Here is a 19,870-nt window from a genome sequence, read left to right as displayed (position 1 = left end):
ACATCGTTCTCCCTTTTGTTCTCTCTCTGGCTGTAATGACACTGCAGCTACCTGAGGAGGTTCTCAGTCAGACCGAGGAGGAGGAGAAAATGTCTCTAGGCTGACAGACTCCTCCACCAGGTCTACTGCCCTGGGTTAAAACATTACTTTTCAATTCACATCTCAATGCAGTAGTTTGTCCAAGGAAGCTTGCTTTTAGGTTACAGTATACTGTAGCTATATTGCCCATTGACCTAATGGAAGACTGGGAGGATAGAGCAAAATGTCTCTGGTTACCTTGCTGTTTTCGTATAAACATTTTGGTTTTGTATTGAGTGCCTTAAAGATGATGAAATGCCCTGACTGTTGCCACATATGTTGAGCAAGATGAGGGATGTGGTTGACAGTCTGTTGGCCTGGCTGTGCCCAGCGAGGGCTTTAGTTGTCGTGTGGCTGCCAGGCAGGGCAGGAGCTACTCTTTGGGCTGAGAGTGAGAGAAGGTGTAATCTCCTTAGCTTGGCATGTCACTTCTCTGCTCTGACCACAGGCATGCAGGTTGTTGATGTCAGGGGGCTTTAGCTCCTGCCGATTGTCATCCTTACCCCTGTGGATCCATGCTGCAGTCAAATCTATAATGCGCTAGCTAGCATGTCCTCAACTTCAGCTCAGTGACACACGCTGCTGTCCGCACGTACACACATTGTCTGCGCACATGCTTTTCAATGCGAAGGATATTAAGGTGGTATAGGGAAGGATTTGTTGGCAGCTCTGCCATTTGCTTGAGGAAGCAGAGATTCAGAGGGGAAAGGCTCCTGCACTCTGCCTAGGAGGGCTGTATGCCTCTGTTCATAAAGGCTGGCATGGACAGCACAACCCCTGTACACAAATGGAAATAATGTTTAGTTGGTTATTGGTTTAGCCTTATTTAAACATTAATTTGATTTGCTTGCCTATTTGTCTGAAGTGTTGTGGGTGAATGGACAGCTTTTTTTGATGCAATAATGGTGACCTCTGGTTTTGTTTTCCATGTTGTTGTCATCTAAAAACAGGCTGGGAGATTGCTGTTTCAACGGCATCTTTCGCCACACAGCTTATCAGACCTGTACGGACGCTGTGAATGTGTGCTTTATTCTGCTCCATATAGACAAATTCGAGTCACTAAGGCCAGTCCCTTAATTGTAATGTGGTCTGTCAGTGTGCAGAGCAGCATGGGGACTGGGACAGGAGTGTATGGAGTTATAGAGCCTTTGCCTGCTTTCCAGTGGCCCCAGGGACATGTACCCCTTTCTGCTCTGCTTGTCATTAGACAGCGGGGATGGGAAACCCAGATATGAGGAGAAGGGTTCTGTAGCCCTGGTTATCCATGCATACAGGGATTTGGGGACTGAGCTTCAGATACTCTGTTTTGAGGGATAGGCTGGAGGCTGTGGTAGGGGTGCTGCACATCTGTTTGCTTTAGCAAAGTTTCCAATGGTCCCCCGATTTGCTCTACTGCTATGAGGTCTATGGGAGCACTAGTGTTGAACCTCTCCAACAAGGTATTTCAGTAAACGGGAGCTCCTGTACACCATTCTCCATTAGACCTCCCCAGTTATTATTTCATCCTTATCTGGTCCAGAACACACAGGTTAAGGATGAGGTGTTAATATTTTCCCCTTACCTGCTCCACTGTAACACTGTGTGGTATTTGAAGCAGGGGAAAGAGAGGAGCGTATGGGCCTTTTGAAGTGTCCCTTCAGGGGTTAACCAGGGCTCTCTCTCACCTTCACTCACTCTCTAACACTCACACAGCTCTCTCTGAGCTCCCCTTTCACATGCATGGCCATTGCTGCAGTAATGAGTCAGGCAATTTCAAGGGCACCCATGGCTCTCTCCTGAGGCCTGTCCCAGTCCGCTCCAGGTCCCCCTCTTTCCTCACTCTCGTTTACTTTCTTGTTCTCTCTATCCCATCCTTAATCTTCCTCCTCATTCCTTATTCTTCTGAGAGAGGTGGTTCCCAGAACAAGGCAGAGTGAAAAAAATGGTTAAATAACTCTCTAATGTTTGAACAGTTCCGCGCTCAGTGAGCGCAGAGAGAAAGAGAGACAGCGTTTGCATTTGTGTGGAAACAGCCATGGGGAATGGCAGAACAGGCATGTTCTGTTAGACGTGTCCAGACATAATGTCCTCAGACATGAAGATGCAGTAGCTACTTCACTTGTTACTGCGGCCACCACTGAAGCTGCTTGTTACTGCGGCCACCACTGAAGCTGCTTGTTACTGCGGCCACCACTGAAGCTGCTTGTTACTGCAGCCACCACTGAAGCTGCTTGTTACTGCGGCCACCACTGAAGCTGCTTGCTACTGCGGCCACCACTGAAGCTGCTTGCTACTGCGGCCACCACTGAAGCTGCTTGTTACTGCGGCCACCACTGAAGCTGCTTGTTACTGCGGCCACCACTGAAGCTGCTTGTTACTGCGGCCACCACTGAAGCTGCTTGTTACTGCGGCCACCACTGAAGCTGCTTGTTACTGCGGCCACCACTGAAGCTGCTTGTTACTGCGGCCACCACTGAAGCTGCTTGTTACTGCGGCCACCACTGAAGCTGCTTGTTACTGCGGCCACCACTGAAGCTGCTTGTTACTGCGGCCACCACTGAAGCTGCTTGTTACTGCGGCCACCACTGAAGCTGCTTGTTACTGCGGCCACCACTGAAGCTGCTTGCTACTGCGGCCACCACTGAAGCTGCTTGCTACTGCGGCCACCACTGAAGCTGCTTGCTACTGCGGCCACCACTGAAGCTGCTTGCTACTGCGGCTACTACTAAAGCTGCTTGCTATATCTATTCCTGCAGAGTTCTGTATTACTATCCAAGTCTGTACCCAAACGATTCAAGCTTCTACTTCTAAAAATGTACCTTTCTAGAAACAAGTCTCTCACTGTTGCCACTTGCTATAGACCTCCCTCTGCCCCCAGCTGTGCACTCGATACCATATGTGAATTGATTGCACCCCATCTATCTTCTGAGCTCATGCTGGGGAGTGGAGCTAGGCACTGCAGGACCTGGATTAACCTCTACATCACCAGAGGAACAGAGGAGAAGTAGGATAAGGGTATGGCTAAAGGCTATACGAACTGGCCATCTAGCACGTTCGGAACAGAGAGTAAAAGGAGCAGGTTTCTGGGCACGATAGTATAGATTCAAGGCATAGTGTACAGACGAAGGTACGGTAGGATGTGAGTACATTGGAGGTAAACCTAGGCATTGAGTAATGATGAGAGAGATGTTTAAACCAGGTGATGTCATCGCATATGTAGGAGGTGGGACAACATGGTTGGTTAAGGCATACTGAGCAGGGCTAGAGGCTCTACAGTGAAATAAGATGATAATCACTAACCAGGACCGTAATGGATGAGGCATATTGATATTAGAGAGAGGCATGCATAGCCAAGTGAACATATGGGTCCAGTGAGTGGTTGGGCTGACTGGGAACATGGCGATTCAGACAGTTAGCAGGCTGATGCAAACACGCTAACAGTTAGTAGGCCTGGGCTAAACAAGCTAGCAGTTAGCAGACCGGGGGAGGCAAGCTCGCAGTTAGTAGATCGGGGCTAGCAAGTTAGCCTTTGGGGGACGTACCGATGGGGGTAAGTCTGTTTTTGCCTCTTCGTGTGGTGACGTCGATAGACCAGTCGTGGAATTAGTAGGGTTCCAAGTTGCTCTAGGTAGCTAGCAGGCCTAGCCGGTTAGCAGAATGGGCCTTCAGCGGGCGTCGTGCCTGAGGGGCCTGTTGGAATCCTCGGGCAGATTATGTCGGTATTCCAGTCGTAGAGGATCGGCGGGGTTCCGGATTCACACCACATTGGGTGAGGCGGGTTGCAGGAGAGTATTTTGAAGTTGAGGTTTAGGAAAACTATTAAAAAGAATGCGAAGAAAAATATATATACACATGGGACAAGACAAAGACGTCTGACTGCTACGCCATCTTGGGTCCTTTACATCTGCTGCCCTGTATTGTTTGAATAGAGGAATTTCTGTATGTTTACAATGGGCAAGTCTGATGTTGTGAATTAGACTTCTCGGTTCCCATGGGAACATGACAAGCTCACCCATATCCTCTCAATCTTCATTTTACTGCATGTTTCTCTTTTTTACCACTGTGTCATTGAAGAACTGAACAGTTGTTGAGATAATACATCGACTGTTGTTGGTTTTGCATTCTCTTGGTCAGAGATTAGAATTTATTACACTGAAGGACTGTTCGCTCCACTGTTCAGATTTGGATTAGTCTCCACTGTTTATCGATGGATTGACCAACATTCCGTTTATCCGGAGGCCAGTCTTTGGTCTCCACATCTGTTTTATTACAGTCCAACTCTCTGTAGAATTGGGTGAAAAGGGTTCTCCAGCTGGTGATCCCTGAAACGCAACGCGCTGAAGAATCAGCAGATGAATGCTATAGCCACATTCGGTGCAAGGCTTGAGAAATAGGCCAGCGTAATTGGGTTTATATAGGCCCATTTCTGCTAGTTCACCTTGTTGATACTGTGGAACAGATCAGCATGGAAATCTTTTACATGGATATAATTTTATCCTTGCAACAACTTCATCTGACTATTAAAAGTGAATATTAAATGCTAGTCTAGTGGGGTATGTAGACTGTAGTAGCCTATACACCACCCTCCTTTAGTTCTCCTTAGAGCAGCATGTCCGTAATGTAATTATTGTGCTGTGTGGACGACAGCCTCAGACCCCATGAAAGCCCTAAGGCTCTGAGCTGTGCGCTCCTGATTAGCTTTGGATTTAGCATCCCAGATTACAGGCCATTGTTTAGAGGCCATGGCTAGTGTGGGCCATAATCTCATGTGATTCCTTCCCTGTGTCTGTGATTTAGCTCCAGATGATTTAATTAGGTGTACTGTTGATTGGAGTCCTCATTACTGCTCCATCAGTGAGCCTCACAGCCCAACCCCTCCACGCCTCACAGCCCAACCCCTCCACGCCTCACAGCCCAACCCCTTCACTCTAATGGTGCTCCAGGAGTGGGGAAGCCTGTCTGGTTGACGTCGTTTACCCTTCCTGTGTTTCCTCTGTATTATAACTCTAGGTTAGGCCTATCTCTGTTTACCCAGTAACTCCGATGTCTCCCCCTTCTCAGTCAAGGTGCAATGGGATCAGAGATGGAAATTCCACGGTAACAGAATTATGCTGAGACTCCAATTTTTCACTTTTTAAAAGGATGAATAGGAGAATTGTTAAAAGTAGTCCTAACTTTGCAATCAAATTTTATTAGTCACTTGCGCCCGAATACAACACCTTACAGTGAAATGCTTACTTACGTGCCCATAACCCACAATGCAGTTTAAGAAATATATGGATCAGAATAAGAGAGAAGAAAAGTAACAAGTAATTAAAGAGCAACAGTAAAAAAATAAAAATATATACAGGGGGGTGCCGGTACAGATTCCACGTGCGGGGGAACCGGTTAGTTGAGGTAGTATGTACATGTAGGTTTTTAAAGTGACTATGCATAGATGACAACAGAGAGTGGCAGTGGTGTGGGGGTGGACCAATGCAATTAGTCTGGGTAGCCATTTGACCAGATGTTCAGGAGTCTTATGGCTTGGGGGTAGAAGCTGTTTAGAAGCCTCTTGGACCTAGATTTGGCGCTCCAGTACCGCTTGCTGTGCGATAGCAGAGAGAACAGTCTATGACTAGGGTGGCTGGAGTCTTTGACAATTGTTAGTGCCTTCCTCTGACACCGCCTGGTATAGAGGTCCTGGATGGCAGGAAGCTTGGCCCCAGTGATGTACTGGGCTGTTCACACTACCCTCTGTCGCGCCTTGCAGTCAGAAGCCGAGCAGTTGTCATACCAGGCAGTGATGCAACCAGTCAGAATATTCTCGATGGTGCAGCTGTAGAACTTTTTGAGGATCTGAGGACCCATGCCAAATCTTTTCAGCCTCCTTTCAGTCTTCTGACCTCCTCTCTATAGGCTGTCTCGTCGTTTGTCGTTGATCAGGCCTACCACTGTTGTGTCATCAGCAAATTTAATGATGGTGTTGTAGTCGTGTCTGGCCGTGCAGTCATGCGTGAACAGGGAGTACATGATGGGGCTGAGCACGCACCCCTGTGTTGAGGATCAGCGTGGCGGATGTATTGTTACCTACAGTTGAAGTCAGAAGGGGGGGGGCGGCAGAGACAGCAAGGGCGGTTTGTTGCTCCAGGGGCTTTCTGTTCACCTTCACACCTTCACACACACTTTCACACGCCAGACTACACTCAATCATAGGACCTACTGAAGAGATGAGTCTTCAATAGAAACTTAAAGGTTGAAACCGAGCCTGTGTCTCTCACATGGGTAGGCAGACCATTCCATAAAAATGCAGCTCTATAGGAGAAAGCCCTGCCTCCAGCTGTTTGCTTAGAAATTCTAGGGACAGTAAGGAGGCCTGCGTCTTGTAACCTTAGCGTACGTGTAGGTATGTACGGCAGGACCAAATCGGAAAGATAGGTAGGAGCAAACCCATGTAATGCTTTGTAGGTTAGTAGTTAAACCTTAATCAGCCCTTGCCTTAACAGGAAGCCAGTGTAGAGAGGCAACCACTGGAGTAATATGATATATATATCACATTTTTTGGTTCTAGTCATGATTCTAGCAGCCGTGTTTAGCACTAACTGAAGTTTATTTAGTGCTTTATTTATACATACTCAATTAGTATTTGGTAGCATTGCCTTTAAATTGTTTAACTTTTGGGTAGCCTTCCACAAGCTTCCCACAATAAGTTGGGTGAATTTTGGCCCATTCCTCCTGACAGAGCTGGTGTAACCGAGTCAGGTTTGTAGGCCTCCTTGCTCGCGCACACTTTTTCAGTTCTGCCTACAAATGTTCTATGGGATTGAGGTCAGGGCTTTGACAGCCCCTCCAATACCTTGACTTTTTTGTCCTTAAGCCATTTTGCCACAACTTTGGAAGTAGGCTTGGGGTCATTGTCCATTTGGAAGACGCATTTACGACCAAGCTTTAACTTGCTGACTGATGTCTTGAGATGTTGCTCCAATATATCCACATATTGCCCTTCCTCATGGTGCCATCTATTTTGTGTAGCGCACCAGTCCCTCCTGCAGCAAAGCACCCTCACAACATGATGCTGCCACCCCCGTGCTTCACGGTTGGGATGGTCTTCTTCATTTTCCAATCCTCCCCCTTTTTTCTCCAAACATAACAATGATCATTATGGCCAAACAGTTCTATTTTTGTTTCATCAGACCAGATGACATTTCTCCAAAAAGTATGATCTTTGTCCCCATGTGCAGTTGCAAACTGTAGTCTGGCTTGTTAATGGCGGTTTTGGAGTAGTGGCTTCTTCCTTGCTGACCGGCCTATCAGGTTATGTCGACTTTGGACTCGTTTTACTGTGGATATAGATACTTTTGTACCGGTTTCCTCCAGCATCTTCACAGGGTCCGTTGCTGCTGTTCTGGGATTGATTTGCACTTTTCGCACCAAAGTACGTTCATCTCTAGGAGACAGAAGGCATCTCCTTCCTGAGCAGTATGACGTCTGCGTGGTCCCATGGTGTTTATACTTGTGTACTATTGTTTGTGCAGATGAACGTGGTACCTTCAGTCATTTGGAAATCGCTCCCAATGATGAACCAGACTTGTGGAGGTCAACATTTTGTTTTCTGAGGTCTTGGCTGATTTCTTTTGATGTTCCCATGATGTCAAGCAAAGAGGCACTGAGTTTGAAGGTAGGCCTTGAAATACATCCACAGGTACACTTCCAATTGACTCAAATGATGTCAATTAACCTATCAGAAGCTTCTAAAGCCATGACATACATTTCTGGAATTTTCCAAGCTGTTTAAAGGCACAGTCAACTTGCTGTATGTAAAATAGTCTGTCTGTAAACAATTGTTGGAAAAATGACTTGTGTCATGCACAAAGTAGATGTCCTAACCGACTTGTTAACCATTTTTTTCCCTTGTTAACAAGACATTTGTGGAGTGGTTGAAAAACAAGTTTTAATGACTCCAACCTAAGTGTATGTAAACTTTCGATTTCAACTGTACACTTACAGAATCATTGGTTTTGTTGGGAATAATTTAAAGTGAAAAATCATAGTGTCAAGTGAACCTTTTGGGAGCCCTCCAGTTCCGTTAAATTCATCGCTAGATTATTCATGAGGTGTAAAGCCAAGCCGAAATATTAAAGCAGCTCTGGAAGGAGATTGGGTGGTGGAAACAGAGTGTGCATGCTGGTTGTCCTTAAACTTGACCAGGTTTTTGGTTCGGTTGTTGGTCAGGTCTTGGCCAGGTATGGTATTAATCACCCCCTCTCATCTCTCACAACTGCATCCCCCCTCCCCAGGCCACAGCAATTACTTGGAATCTAGTGACCAATGGCCACGTTGACCTGTTTTTGTTCAGACTATGTTTCAAGCTGAAATCAGGGTAGTGGTACCATTGTCCCTTGTCCAAAACCTCTAGCTTTGTGTTGGGGCCTGGTTCACCCTTGTGTTTATTGACTTGATGGAAAGTGAAAGGATGGACTGGGAGCTACAGCGTATATCTGGCCTGACCTCAACTCTGACAGTGTGACTGCAAATGTTTATTTTTTTTGTGTGTGTGCATAAGTCTAATGGGTCAAATAAAGTAGAAATGCTTGCAAGCAATAAAAAGGCAAAACCAGCCACAGGAAGACAACGCTACAGAGTGCACAACTGTGTCCAGGGCAGCCAAGATGGAGAAGGCAAACAAAAGTGTCTTAACACTGTGGTTTCTCTGCATGCAATGGTGACAGGATGTTCTCCATGGAGATTTGTGTGTCTTGCACATTCTGCATACATCTCTTTTTATTTTTGCTTGACTTCTTAAAGCATTGTTGGTTAAGGTCTTGTAAGAACCTCAGCTTGTCCTCTTCGTAAATCAAATTTTTTTGGTCACACACACATTAGACATTTGTTTTGTGTAATTCTTTTTGCGTGGGTGGGTGGAACAGAACACACATTTATCTGAGTCACTATTAGTAACTGATTTATGAGGACCACTAATGCATTTCAGTTATGTCATGTCTAAAATACACAGCTAATTTGCGCTACACTATAGTTTTTTTTCTCTGCCTTTATCAGCGCAAGAGAATATATATTGGCCAATCTCAAATCAATCCCCAGCCCTAGATACGTCTTGATGCCCCTTCCCCCGCACCTCCTTGTTTCAGAGGGGTTGGGTGAAATGCGGAAGACACATTTCGGTTCAATGCATTCAGTTGTGAAACTGACTAGGTATGCCTTTTCCCATTGTTGTAGATCTGTAAGACCTGTTTAGGTATGATAACAGAAGTCTCACTAGCTGAGTCTGTGCAACAACTTACTAGAATTGTGGATATGGGTATGGTGGCGACTGAGGGAACACAGCAGTGGTCAGTTGTAAAATAGCCGGTGGGGTGTTGTCTGCTGACGTACAGAACACAGACACAGTATGTAGGTTACAGTATATCAGGGTAAGTAATGGCTTCTACACAGCATACCCAACCTAGTCAGCAGATTGGCCTGGATAACATGGGGACAAATGATGCAGTCCACACCGCCAGCTAGCTAGCAGGCTGGAATTGACGCAGTCCACCCCACCAGCTAGCTAGCAGGCTGGAATTGACGCAGTCCACCCCACCAGCTAGCTAGCAGGCTGGAATTGACGCAGTCCACCCCACCAGCTAGCTAGCAGGCTGGAATTGACGCAGTCCACCCCACCAGCTAGCTAGCAGGCTGGAATTGACGCAGTCCACCCCACCAGCTAGCTAGCAGGCTGGAATTGACGCAGTCCACCCCACCAGCTAGCTAGCAGGCTGGAATGGATGCAGTCCACCCCACCAGCTAGCTAGCAGGCTGGAATGGACGCAGTCCACCCCACCAGCTAGCTAGCCGGCTGGAATGGACGCAGTCCACCCCACCAGCTAGCTAGCAGGCTGGAATTGACGCAGTCCACCCCAACCAGCTAGCTAGCAGGCTGGAATTGACGCAGTCCACCCCACCAGCTAGCTAGCAGGCTTGAATTGACACAGTCCACCCCACCAGCTAGCTAGCAGGCTGGAATTGACACAGTCCACCCCACCAGCTAGATAGCAGGCTGGAATTGACGCAGTCCACCCCACCAGCTAGCTACCAGGCTGGAATTGACACAGTCCATCCCACCAGCTAGCTAGCAAGCTGGAATTGACGCAGTCCACCCCACCAGCTAGCTACTAGGCTGGAATTGACGCAGTCCATCCCACCAGCTAGCTAGCAGGCTGGACTTGACGCAGTCCACCCCACCAGCTAGCTAGCAGGCTGGACTTGACGCAGTCCACCCCACCAGCTAGCTAGCAGGCTGGAATTGACGCAGTCCACCCCGCTAGCTAGCAGGCTGGAATTGACGCAATCCACCCCACCAGCTAGCTAGCAGGCTGGAATTGCCATGCCTTCATGGAGCACGACCCTTCTACTGATCCCAACACAAGCACAAATAGGGCTGTGATGTTTTAACATTTTTCCATGACTAAAATTAAAACACAAAGCAGACCATACTTTTTAGTCATTTAAAAACCTTCTGTACTTACAATTATTGTGTGCTATAGTTTGGAGAATGAATATGACTCTGGATGACATAATGTTTGTTAGGGCTGTTTTCCTAAAGAAGATTAATCCACTATGTGTGTTGTGTCCTTGCCACGATACTAACGAGTATTGCGATACTGGTATCGTCCTGGCCCCAATGACAAAGGAAGCCCAACCCCTGACAGAGTAACTGACAAGACTTGAGGAGACCATTCAAGGCAATTAGTTTCACAACCAGTCAGTTGCATTAATATGTTCTTGTGATAGCTCCATTTTTCCATGACTCTTAAGGAAAGGAATGCTTTTTTTGTTTTCTTTATTCCTGAATGATTATTCTTAGGAACAGTCAAGGAGGCTAGCTGCGTGCAATCCAATCCCCCACACTGATTGGAATACAGTCCAGTCAGTGTGGGGGGGAAAGCATTTTAATAACAAGCTAGAGTTTTTATTCATGATTTGTAAGTAGCTAATAAAAATAGTAAATCTGATACCAGAAAACAATAGTGGTGTTAATAAACTACACTGATCTTAACAGCCTCATGCCAACAGCGCCTTGGTTGTGTGTCTGTCTGGCTGCTGCTAATAGACTGCCACTGGGGTAAGCAGTCAGGGAAAATATAATCACAAACAACTCTCTGTGTCAGACCACAGCGTTTTTCAGAAACATCCAAATGTTCTCAAGCTGTGCCTTAAATCCCAGCCACTAATTTTCTACTCCCATCAGCAGAGCCTGCATCCTCTCTGGGGGAGGCCCTGTCCCTGCAGTGTGAACAGCACCAGCAGGCTACTGCAGACCAAGGAGACAGTCTGAAGCTGGAGGTAACATCCACCCCATGTAACCTACTGTCTTTGATGAACATACAGCCAGCCCTGTCTGTCATTGTATACGACTGTGACTAGGCAATGCTGAGATGGCGATAGTGACTGTATCACACACACAGCCACTGGACATTCCTCTTCCCCCTCTGACCTCATCCTCACAGAGGATACAGAGAAGGAGGAGGGTCCAGTGAGTGGTCTGATTATGGCTAGCAGACAGATGGGAGATTGGAGAGAAAGCCAGGCTGACTGTCATTCTGTGGCTGCTGTGACAGGCTCCCTGGCCCTGGCTGCCCAGCTCTTGTTACTAACGAGATTAACACCAGACAATGGAGCCCCAACACAAGTGGCTTGCCGAACAACACAAACACACCTGCCTACCTGACCTTGTCCAATTACACAAAAGCTGGTCTAACTCCTTGGAAACTTTTGGGTGTTTTCACATATGAAATTCAGTACCCTGGTTCGGTTTCCTGGAGCATTTTGAGGATTCTACAAAATACGTTTTGCATTCACAAGACCTGGAAATAACCGTTTCAGGTTGCGATTAGCAAGACGTACATTCTAAATGACGTTAGCGAGTTTATAATGGGCAGTAAAAGTTCCGCGTGACTCACCGTGTCCCATTACCTGGTACTCTGGTCCTGGATCTTGGACCATGAACTCACGCAGTTCCAGGATTCATTTCAGCCAGGGTTCCTTTGCGTTTCACACATGCTTTATAGCGAGGGTCAGGGTACCAAACGTTTCCAGATCAAAAGGGAATATGTGAAAGCACCCTTTTGAAAGTTGTGGAAGTTGTGGCTATGTAGAGTTCAAAGGAAAATAGGAAGCTGTGATGCTTGCTTTCTCCAGTGGTTAGAATGTAGGTCAAGTCATGTGAATGATGAATGATGAATGTTCCCAGCCTGCTTTACTTGAGTGAGCTGAGACCGAGGAGAGCATGCACATCTATCCTACCTCTTCCAACTAGAAGAAACCCATGCGGGTAGTTTAGAACCTTACCAGGGATTCCCACAAGATTTCCCTTTTCAGAAACTGACTCATAATTCTGAATCGGCTAATGTACATCTTGATGAAAAGAGAAGTGTTGAAAGGCTTATTGTTTGAACAGGGGAGCAGTTCAGAGATGCAGTGTGAGGACAGCAGAGTTTAAAGAGGGCTATTAGTGAGGTCTCCAGAAATCAGTGTTATAGAGCTGTATATTAATGATCACAGAGTGTGACATGGTAGGGCAAGGCAGTGGGGAACCTGTCTTCTTGGCAGAGGGCTGGAGAATAGATGTGGGGTGTTGGGAAACCTTGAGTGGCCTGCTGCTTCAGCGGAGAGCTGCCAGACAGTCCAGCCAGCCGTGTCAATGATATACAGCCTCTTTCTCCAACAACGGGCTAAAACTAACTGCATCTTCCTGCCTAAACTGATCAAAACGATAGTTTAAACTATCAATCTAGACTCTATTCAAATGCAATCAAATCAGGGTTATGATCCTACAACTGTAGTGTACAAAAATTGACATTTTTCTGTCACTTTCACGGTGGAAGCAGGCATCTTCCTTTCTGGAAGATCTAAGCTGATAACCCATGACTAATAGTTTGCCATCACGCCTGTGACTCAACTGTTCTAGGCATCTATATACAGTGCCTTCAGAAAGTATTCATACCCCTTGGCATATTCCACATTTTGTGTTACAGCCTGAATTCAAGTTTGGGCTTTGGTTAGGCAAAGCCCAGACTTTAATTCTGTGCAAAGATTTGAAGATTCCCTGTCTAACGTAACAGAGCTTGAGAAAAAATATTTCAGGAAGAAAATGAGAGAATCCTCAAAGACATACCCAAGACGACTCAAAGCTGTAATCGCTACCAAAGGTGTTTCTACAAAGTATTGACTCGGGAGTGAATACTAATGTAAATTAGATATTTCTGCATTTTCAATACATTTGCAAACATTTCTAAAAACATGTTTTCACTTTGATTATATTTAATACATTTTGAAATCTGTCTGTAACACAACAAAATGTGGAATAACTCAAGGGGTGTGAATAAGTTCTGAGGCACTGTATGTGTCTGCCTGTGTAACTGGTTCTGTTCTTGTACACACTGACTTACACACCACGGCCCATGCCGTAGACCGCTGCCGTAGACCGCTGCCGTAGACCGCTGCCGTAGACCGCTGCCGTAGACCGCTGTACCGGCTGTCAGTTCAGAGCAGTGTGTTTAGCCTTCATGTCTGCTGCCTGACAGAATTATGACCTAGGCTTGAGCAAGTTTTTTGGGCTTTGCTTTAGTGAATGTGAATGGAATCAGAACAAACCAACCTTTAGTTTTCTTTAATGTATGGAATTAGAAGTGTATGTTTATGTGTGTATATACATACATACATACATACATACATACATACATACATACATACATACATACATACATACATACATACATACATACATACATACATACATACATATATATATATATATACAGTGGGGCAAAAAAAGTATTTAGTCATCCACCAATTGTGCAAGTTCTCCCACTTAAAAAGATGAGGCCTGTAATTTTCATCATAGGTACACTTCAACTATGTAGGATTTGTAGAATTTTTAATGAATTTATTTACAAATTATGGTGGAAAATAAACTTTTGTTATTGACCAAATACTTATCTCAATACTTTGTTATATACCCTTTGTTGGCAATGACAGAGGTCAAACATTTTCTGTAAGTCTTCACAAGGTTTTCACACACTGTTGCTGGTATTTTGGCCCATTCCTTCATTCAGATCTCCTCTAGAGCAGTGATGTTTTGGGGCTGTTGCTGGGCAACGCACTTTCAACTCCCTCCAAAGATTTTCTATGGGGTTGAGATCTGGAGACTGGCTAGGCCACTCCAGGACCTTGAAATGCTTCTTACGAAGCCACTCCTTCATTGCCCGGGCAGTGTGTTTGGGATCATTGTCATGCTGAAAGACCCAGCCACGTTTCATCTTCAATGCCCTTGCTGATGGAAAGAGGTTTTCACTCTAAATCTCACGATACATGGCCCCATTCATTCTTTCCTTCACAAGGATCAGTCGTCCTGGTCCCTTTGCAGAAAAACAGCCCCAAAGCATGATGTTTCCACCCCCATGCTTCACAGTAGGTATGGTGTTCTTTGGATGCAACTCAGCATTCTTTGTCCTCCAAACTCGACGAGTTGAGTTTTTACCAAAAGGTTATATTTTGGTTTCATCTGACCATATGACATTCTCCCAATCTTCTTCTGGATCATCCAAATGCTCTCTAGCAAATTTCAGAAAGGCCTGGACATGTACTGGCTTAAGCAGGGGGACACGTCTGGCACTGCAGGAATTGAGTCCCTGGCGGCGTAGTGTGTTACTGATGGTAGGCTTTGTTACTTTGGTCCCAGCTCTCTGCAGGTCATTCACTAGGTCCCCCCGTGTGGTTCTGGGATTTTTGCTCACCGTTCTTGTGATCATTTTGACCCCACGGGGTGAGATCTTGCGTGGAGCCCCAGAACGAGGGAGATTATCAGTGGTGTTATGTCTTCCATTTCCTAATAATTGCTCCCACAGTTGATTTCTTCAAACCAAGCTGCTTACCTATTGCAGATTCTTCTTCCCAGCCTGGTGCAGGTCTACAATTTTGTTTCTGGTGTCCTTTGACAGCTCTTTGGTCTTGGCCATAGTGGAGTTTGGAGTGTGACTGTTTGAGGTTGTGGACAGGTGTCTTTTATACTGATAACAAGTTCAAACAGGTGCCATTAATACAGGTAACGAGTGGAGGACAGAGGAGCCTCTTAAAGAAGTTGTTACAGGTCTGTGAGAGCCAGAAATCTTGCTTGTTTGTAGGTGACCAAATACTTATTTTCCACCATAATTTGGAAATAAATTCATTAAAAATCCTACAATGTGATTTTCTGGTTTTTTTTCCCCTCATTTTGTCTGTCATAGTTTAAGTGTACCTATGATGAAAATTACAGGCGTCTCGCCTCTTTTTAAGTGGGAGAACTTGCACAATTGGTGGCTGACTAAATACTTTTTTGCCCCACTGTATATGTGTGTATGTATAGTCGTGGCCAGAAGTTTTGAGAATGACAGAAATATGAATTTTCACAGTCTGCTGCTTCAGTTTCTTTAGATTTTTTTTGATGGCAACCCATTCATGCATAATCAGTGCTTGGAGTTTGTCAGAACATGTGGGTTTTTGTTTGTCCACCCGCCTCTTGAGGATTAACCACAAATTCTCAATGGGATTAAGGTCTGGGGAGTTTCCTGGCCATGGCCCCAAAAAATCGATGTTTTGTTCGCCGAGCCACTTAGTTATCACTTTTTGCCTTATTGCAAGGTGCTCCATCATGCTGGAAAAGGCATACATACACTAAGTCGACTGTGCCGTTTTAAACAGCTTGGAAAATTCAAAAAAATGATGTAATAGCTTTAGAAGCTTCTGATAGGCTAATTTAGTTAATTGGAGGTGCACCTGTGGATGTATTTCAAGGCCTACCTTCAAACTCAGTTCTTCTTTGCTTGACATCATGGGAAAATCTAAAGAAATCAGCCAAGACCTCAGAAAAACAATTTTTATACCTCCACAAGTCTGGTTCATCATTGGGAGCAATTTCCAAATGCCTGAAGGTACCACGTTCATCTGTACAAACAATAGTACGCAGGTATAAACACCATGGGACCACGCAGGCGTCATACTGCTCAGGAAGGAGATGCGTTCTGTCTCCTAGAGATGAACGTACTTTGGCGTGAAAAGTGCAATTCAATCGCAGAACAACCGCAAAGGACCTTGTGAAGATGCTGGAGGAAACGGGTACAAAAGCATCTATAACCACAGTAAAACGAGTCCTATATAGACATAACCTGACAGGTCGGTCAACAAGGAAGAGGACTGCTCCAAAACCGCCATTAAAAAGCCAGACTACGGTTTGCAACTGCACATGGGGACAAAGATCGTACTTTTTGGAGAAATGTCCTCTGGTCTGATGAAACAAAAATAGAACTGTTTGGCCATAATGACCATTATGTTTGGAGGAAAAAGGGGGAGGCTTGCAAGCCGAAGAACACCATCCCAACCATGAAGCACGGAGGTGGCAGCATCAAGTTGAGGGGGTGCTCTGCTGCAGGAGGGACTGGTGCTCTTCACAAGATAGATCTCATCATGAGGTAGAAAAATTATGTGGATATATTGAAGCGACATCAGTCAGGAAATTAAAGCTTGGTCGCAAATGGGTCTTTCAAATGGACAATGACCCCAAGCATACTTCCAAAGTTGTGGCAAAATGGCTTCATGACAGCAAAGTCAATGTATTGGAGTGGCCATCACAAAGCCCTGACCTCAATCCCAGAGGAAATTTGTGGGCAGAACTGAAAAGGCGTGTGCGAGCAAGGAGGCCTACAAACCTGACTCAGTTACACCAGCTCTGTCAGGAGGAATGGGCCACAATTCACCCAACTTATTGTGAGAAGCTTATGGAAGGCTACCCGACGTGTTTGACCCATGTTAAACAATTTAAAGGCAATGCTACCAAATACTAATTGAGTGTATGTAAACTTCTGACCCACTGGGAGTGTGATGAGAGAAATAAAAGATTAAATAAATCATTCTCTCTACTATTATTCTGACATTTCACATTCTTAAAATAAAGTGGTGATCCTAACTGACATAAGATAGGGAATTGTTACTAGGATTAAATGTCAGGAATTGTGAAAAACGGAGTTTAAATGTATTTGGCTAAGATGTATGTAAACTTCAGACTTCAACTATATGTATGCATTCAAAACCCTGACAAAATATAAATATATATATTGAGCACCTGTTGAACTCCAGAAGTCCTGTGTGATGCTCATTCACGCTGTGACTGGGGCTGTTTTGTTCCTGTCTTCCTCAGAGCAGGCAGCCTGTTTGAAGCCAGTAACCCTCTTTAGCTCCTAAGCAAGTTGCTGTATTAGTAAGGCCTGCAGCTGGCAGGAACGTTTGGAGAAAATTTTAAGCCCCTGTGCGTGTTTAGGAAATGTAAGGCAATGATCTCATTTTCTAAGATGTAGCCTGGAGCTGTTAATGTGAGAGAAAGGGGGAGGGGTGTGATTGTTTTGATTTTCATTTGTTTTTTTCCTGTGAAGCACATTGTGTTGCATTCTGTCTGAAATGTGCTGTATAAATACAGCTTGATTTGACTCCTTAAAGCAGACAGACTGCAGTTTCAAATGGCATGGGACAGTGTTGCCCCTCTCTCGGTTAGTATCTTGAAGCAAGATTATTCTTAATTTTTTTCGATGCTATAGGCCAATACAATGATCTGCCTACTATTGCATACAACATCCAGTCAGACAACAGAGTGAGGTCTCTGGCAGTGCAGAAGCCCGTGTAAATGGCGCTCCTCTCTTCGGATTGGTCCATAACCTGTAAGAGGAGAGTGCCCTCTGACCTATTGCAGGCTGGAGCTGGCCCTGAGAGAAATAGAACCTGCTGACCGTACTGCAGTCTACCTATCATTAAAATGTAAAGCCACGTTCCATCTCAGCACTGGGAGATTGTTTTACTTAGTCCATGTCCTTGAAAAGGCTCATTCAAAGCTGTATAGAAAGAAACTACCCACATGTCTACCACATCTATTTTGTAGCCGATATTATAACCAATGAAATGGGCTTTTTCCGTCAGCACATCGTAAACCAAAGTATATGGCCTGTTTCTGTGCCAAAGAGTGGAGAACTGAATTTGAAGACTGTTCGCTTGAATATTTGATAGTCAACAGGAAGAAATGTTCCATTGCTGCATTGATATTCCTCTCAGTACTTTCCACAGCAGCAGCTAAATGACCCCTTCTGTCCTTCTTTACTGACAGTCCCATGTAGAATTATGTTATCCCTCTGGAATATTGGAACTGGAGGAGAGCTTAGCAGTGATCTTCACTGGCAGCATGACATTCAACACATTCTCAAGCCCTGCACCTGAAGTCCCCCTGCTCCACTTCTGACACTTATCAATTCCAGTCATATGAGCCTGTGCCTCTGTCTAAGTGGATTAAGTTGCTTTTAGCATTCAAGTCACTGTGTGTGCAGCGGATTGGGTTCGGGGGACCTCTGTCTAGACTGGGCCCGGGGGACCTCTGTCTAGACTGGGCCCGGGGGACCTCTGTCTAGACTGGGCCCGGGGGACCTCTGTCTAGACTGGGCCCGGGGGACCTCTGTCTAGACTGGGCCCGGGGGACCTCTGTCTAGACTGGGCCCGGGGGACAGCAGCACAGAGACCCACTTTCTCTCTGATGGAACCCTCTCTGGAAACTTCCGTTCCTCAGACCCAGTTCATTTTGGCTCTCTTTTGCGCTCGCTAATATATTGTCTGATATGTTCTGTTGCAGAGGGAGATGAAGGAGCAGCTGGCCACTCTGCAGGACAGTGAGAAGGGACACACAGAGGCCCTGCAGCTACTGCAGAGACAACTCACTGAGACCAAGGTAACACACTAGGCACTACTCACTGAGACCAAGGTAACACACTAAGCACTACTCACTGAGACCAAGGTAACACACTAAGCACTACTCACTGAGACCAAGGTAACACACTAATCACAAACATTCACTTAGACCAAGGTAACTTAGAGAGCCTTTTTACCCATTAGAGACCAAGTTAATGGTCGAGTTGTTTCTGTCTGTCTCTCATCGTATCTCTATCTCACCCTCCACCTAAGTCTGTACTGAACTGATTGGTTTAATGAGCATCTTTTTAATCTATACACCCTGTTTTAATCAGCGGAACAAGAGCAGCCACTCAATACAACAGATATTCCTCAATCACCTTTTCTGTCTCATCTCTTCCCCCTTTGATGACTTTGAGATTCACAAAGGCAGGGCTATCTGACAGTGAGTGTGGGCCGTCAGCGCTATTTGTCATTTGGAAGGGTGTCGTTCTTTCCGCTGTTTACATGCTGGCTGTTCCCTGGCACGCCAACCCAGCCAGCGCCATCCCGCGTTCCTGTCCTGTCTGCAGGACTTTACTTAAAATGGCTCTGGCCCAGCAAGGCAGACCTGCCTGCTTCCACTGCCATCCTGCCGTCACCTTCAGCTGACTGCCTGTTGGAGCTCTTCTAGCCCCTCCATTATAAATCAGTCCATCTCATTAGGTTTGCATCCATTTGTCCGAAGAGATGTGCGTTGCCTGGAAGAGGCCCATAGGGGAACTAAATCGATCTCTCTGCCTCTCCAATACATTTAGGTTGATGACAATGAAATGCTCTGTTGTTCTCCTGCTCTTCCTGCTTGACTACACACAGAATCCAAATAAGAATTGCTTTGTAGGATCTGATCAAAGCACCCACAAATTATGTTATGTATTCCTGAAAGGGGAGACTGCCCACCTCAAACATGCATAATCGTCTCTACCCCTCTCTCCCCTGGAACATGAAAATGAAACTTTGAGTAGGGTGGTGTGAGGCTGCCAATACCCTTGTTTTGGTTTGACTTAAATGTCCCCCAACACTGCTGTTTGTCACTTAATTGGTT

The 19,870-nt window shown here is 45.6% G+C and overlaps 1 protein-coding gene across 5 annotated transcripts in view; it reads left to right on the top strand.

The window, feature by feature from the left end:
• Nucleotides 1-19,870, top strand: part of LOC118388312 (E3 ubiquitin-protein ligase TRIM62-like) — a 46,663-nt gene that overhangs the window by 12,638 nt on the left and 14,155 nt on the right. For all 5 annotated transcript variants that reach the window (XM_035777227.2, XM_035777225.2, XM_052526576.1 and 2 more), the window contains one exon: nucleotides 18,731-18,826. In XM_035777227.2, coding sequence (XP_035633120.1) covers nucleotides 18,731-18,826 — 96 coding nt within the window. The remainder of the gene's footprint in view (nucleotides 1-18,730; nucleotides 18,827-19,870) is intronic.

The sequence above is a fragment of the Oncorhynchus keta genome, chromosome 10, assembly GCF_023373465.1.
Source record: "Oncorhynchus keta strain PuntledgeMale-10-30-2019 chromosome 10, Oket_V2, whole genome shotgun sequence".
Lineage (NCBI taxonomy): Eukaryota > Metazoa > Chordata > Actinopteri > Salmoniformes > Salmonidae > Oncorhynchus > Oncorhynchus keta.
The sequence above is the reverse complement of the archived record's forward strand: the minus strand, read 5'-3'. Positions and strand labels throughout refer to the sequence as shown.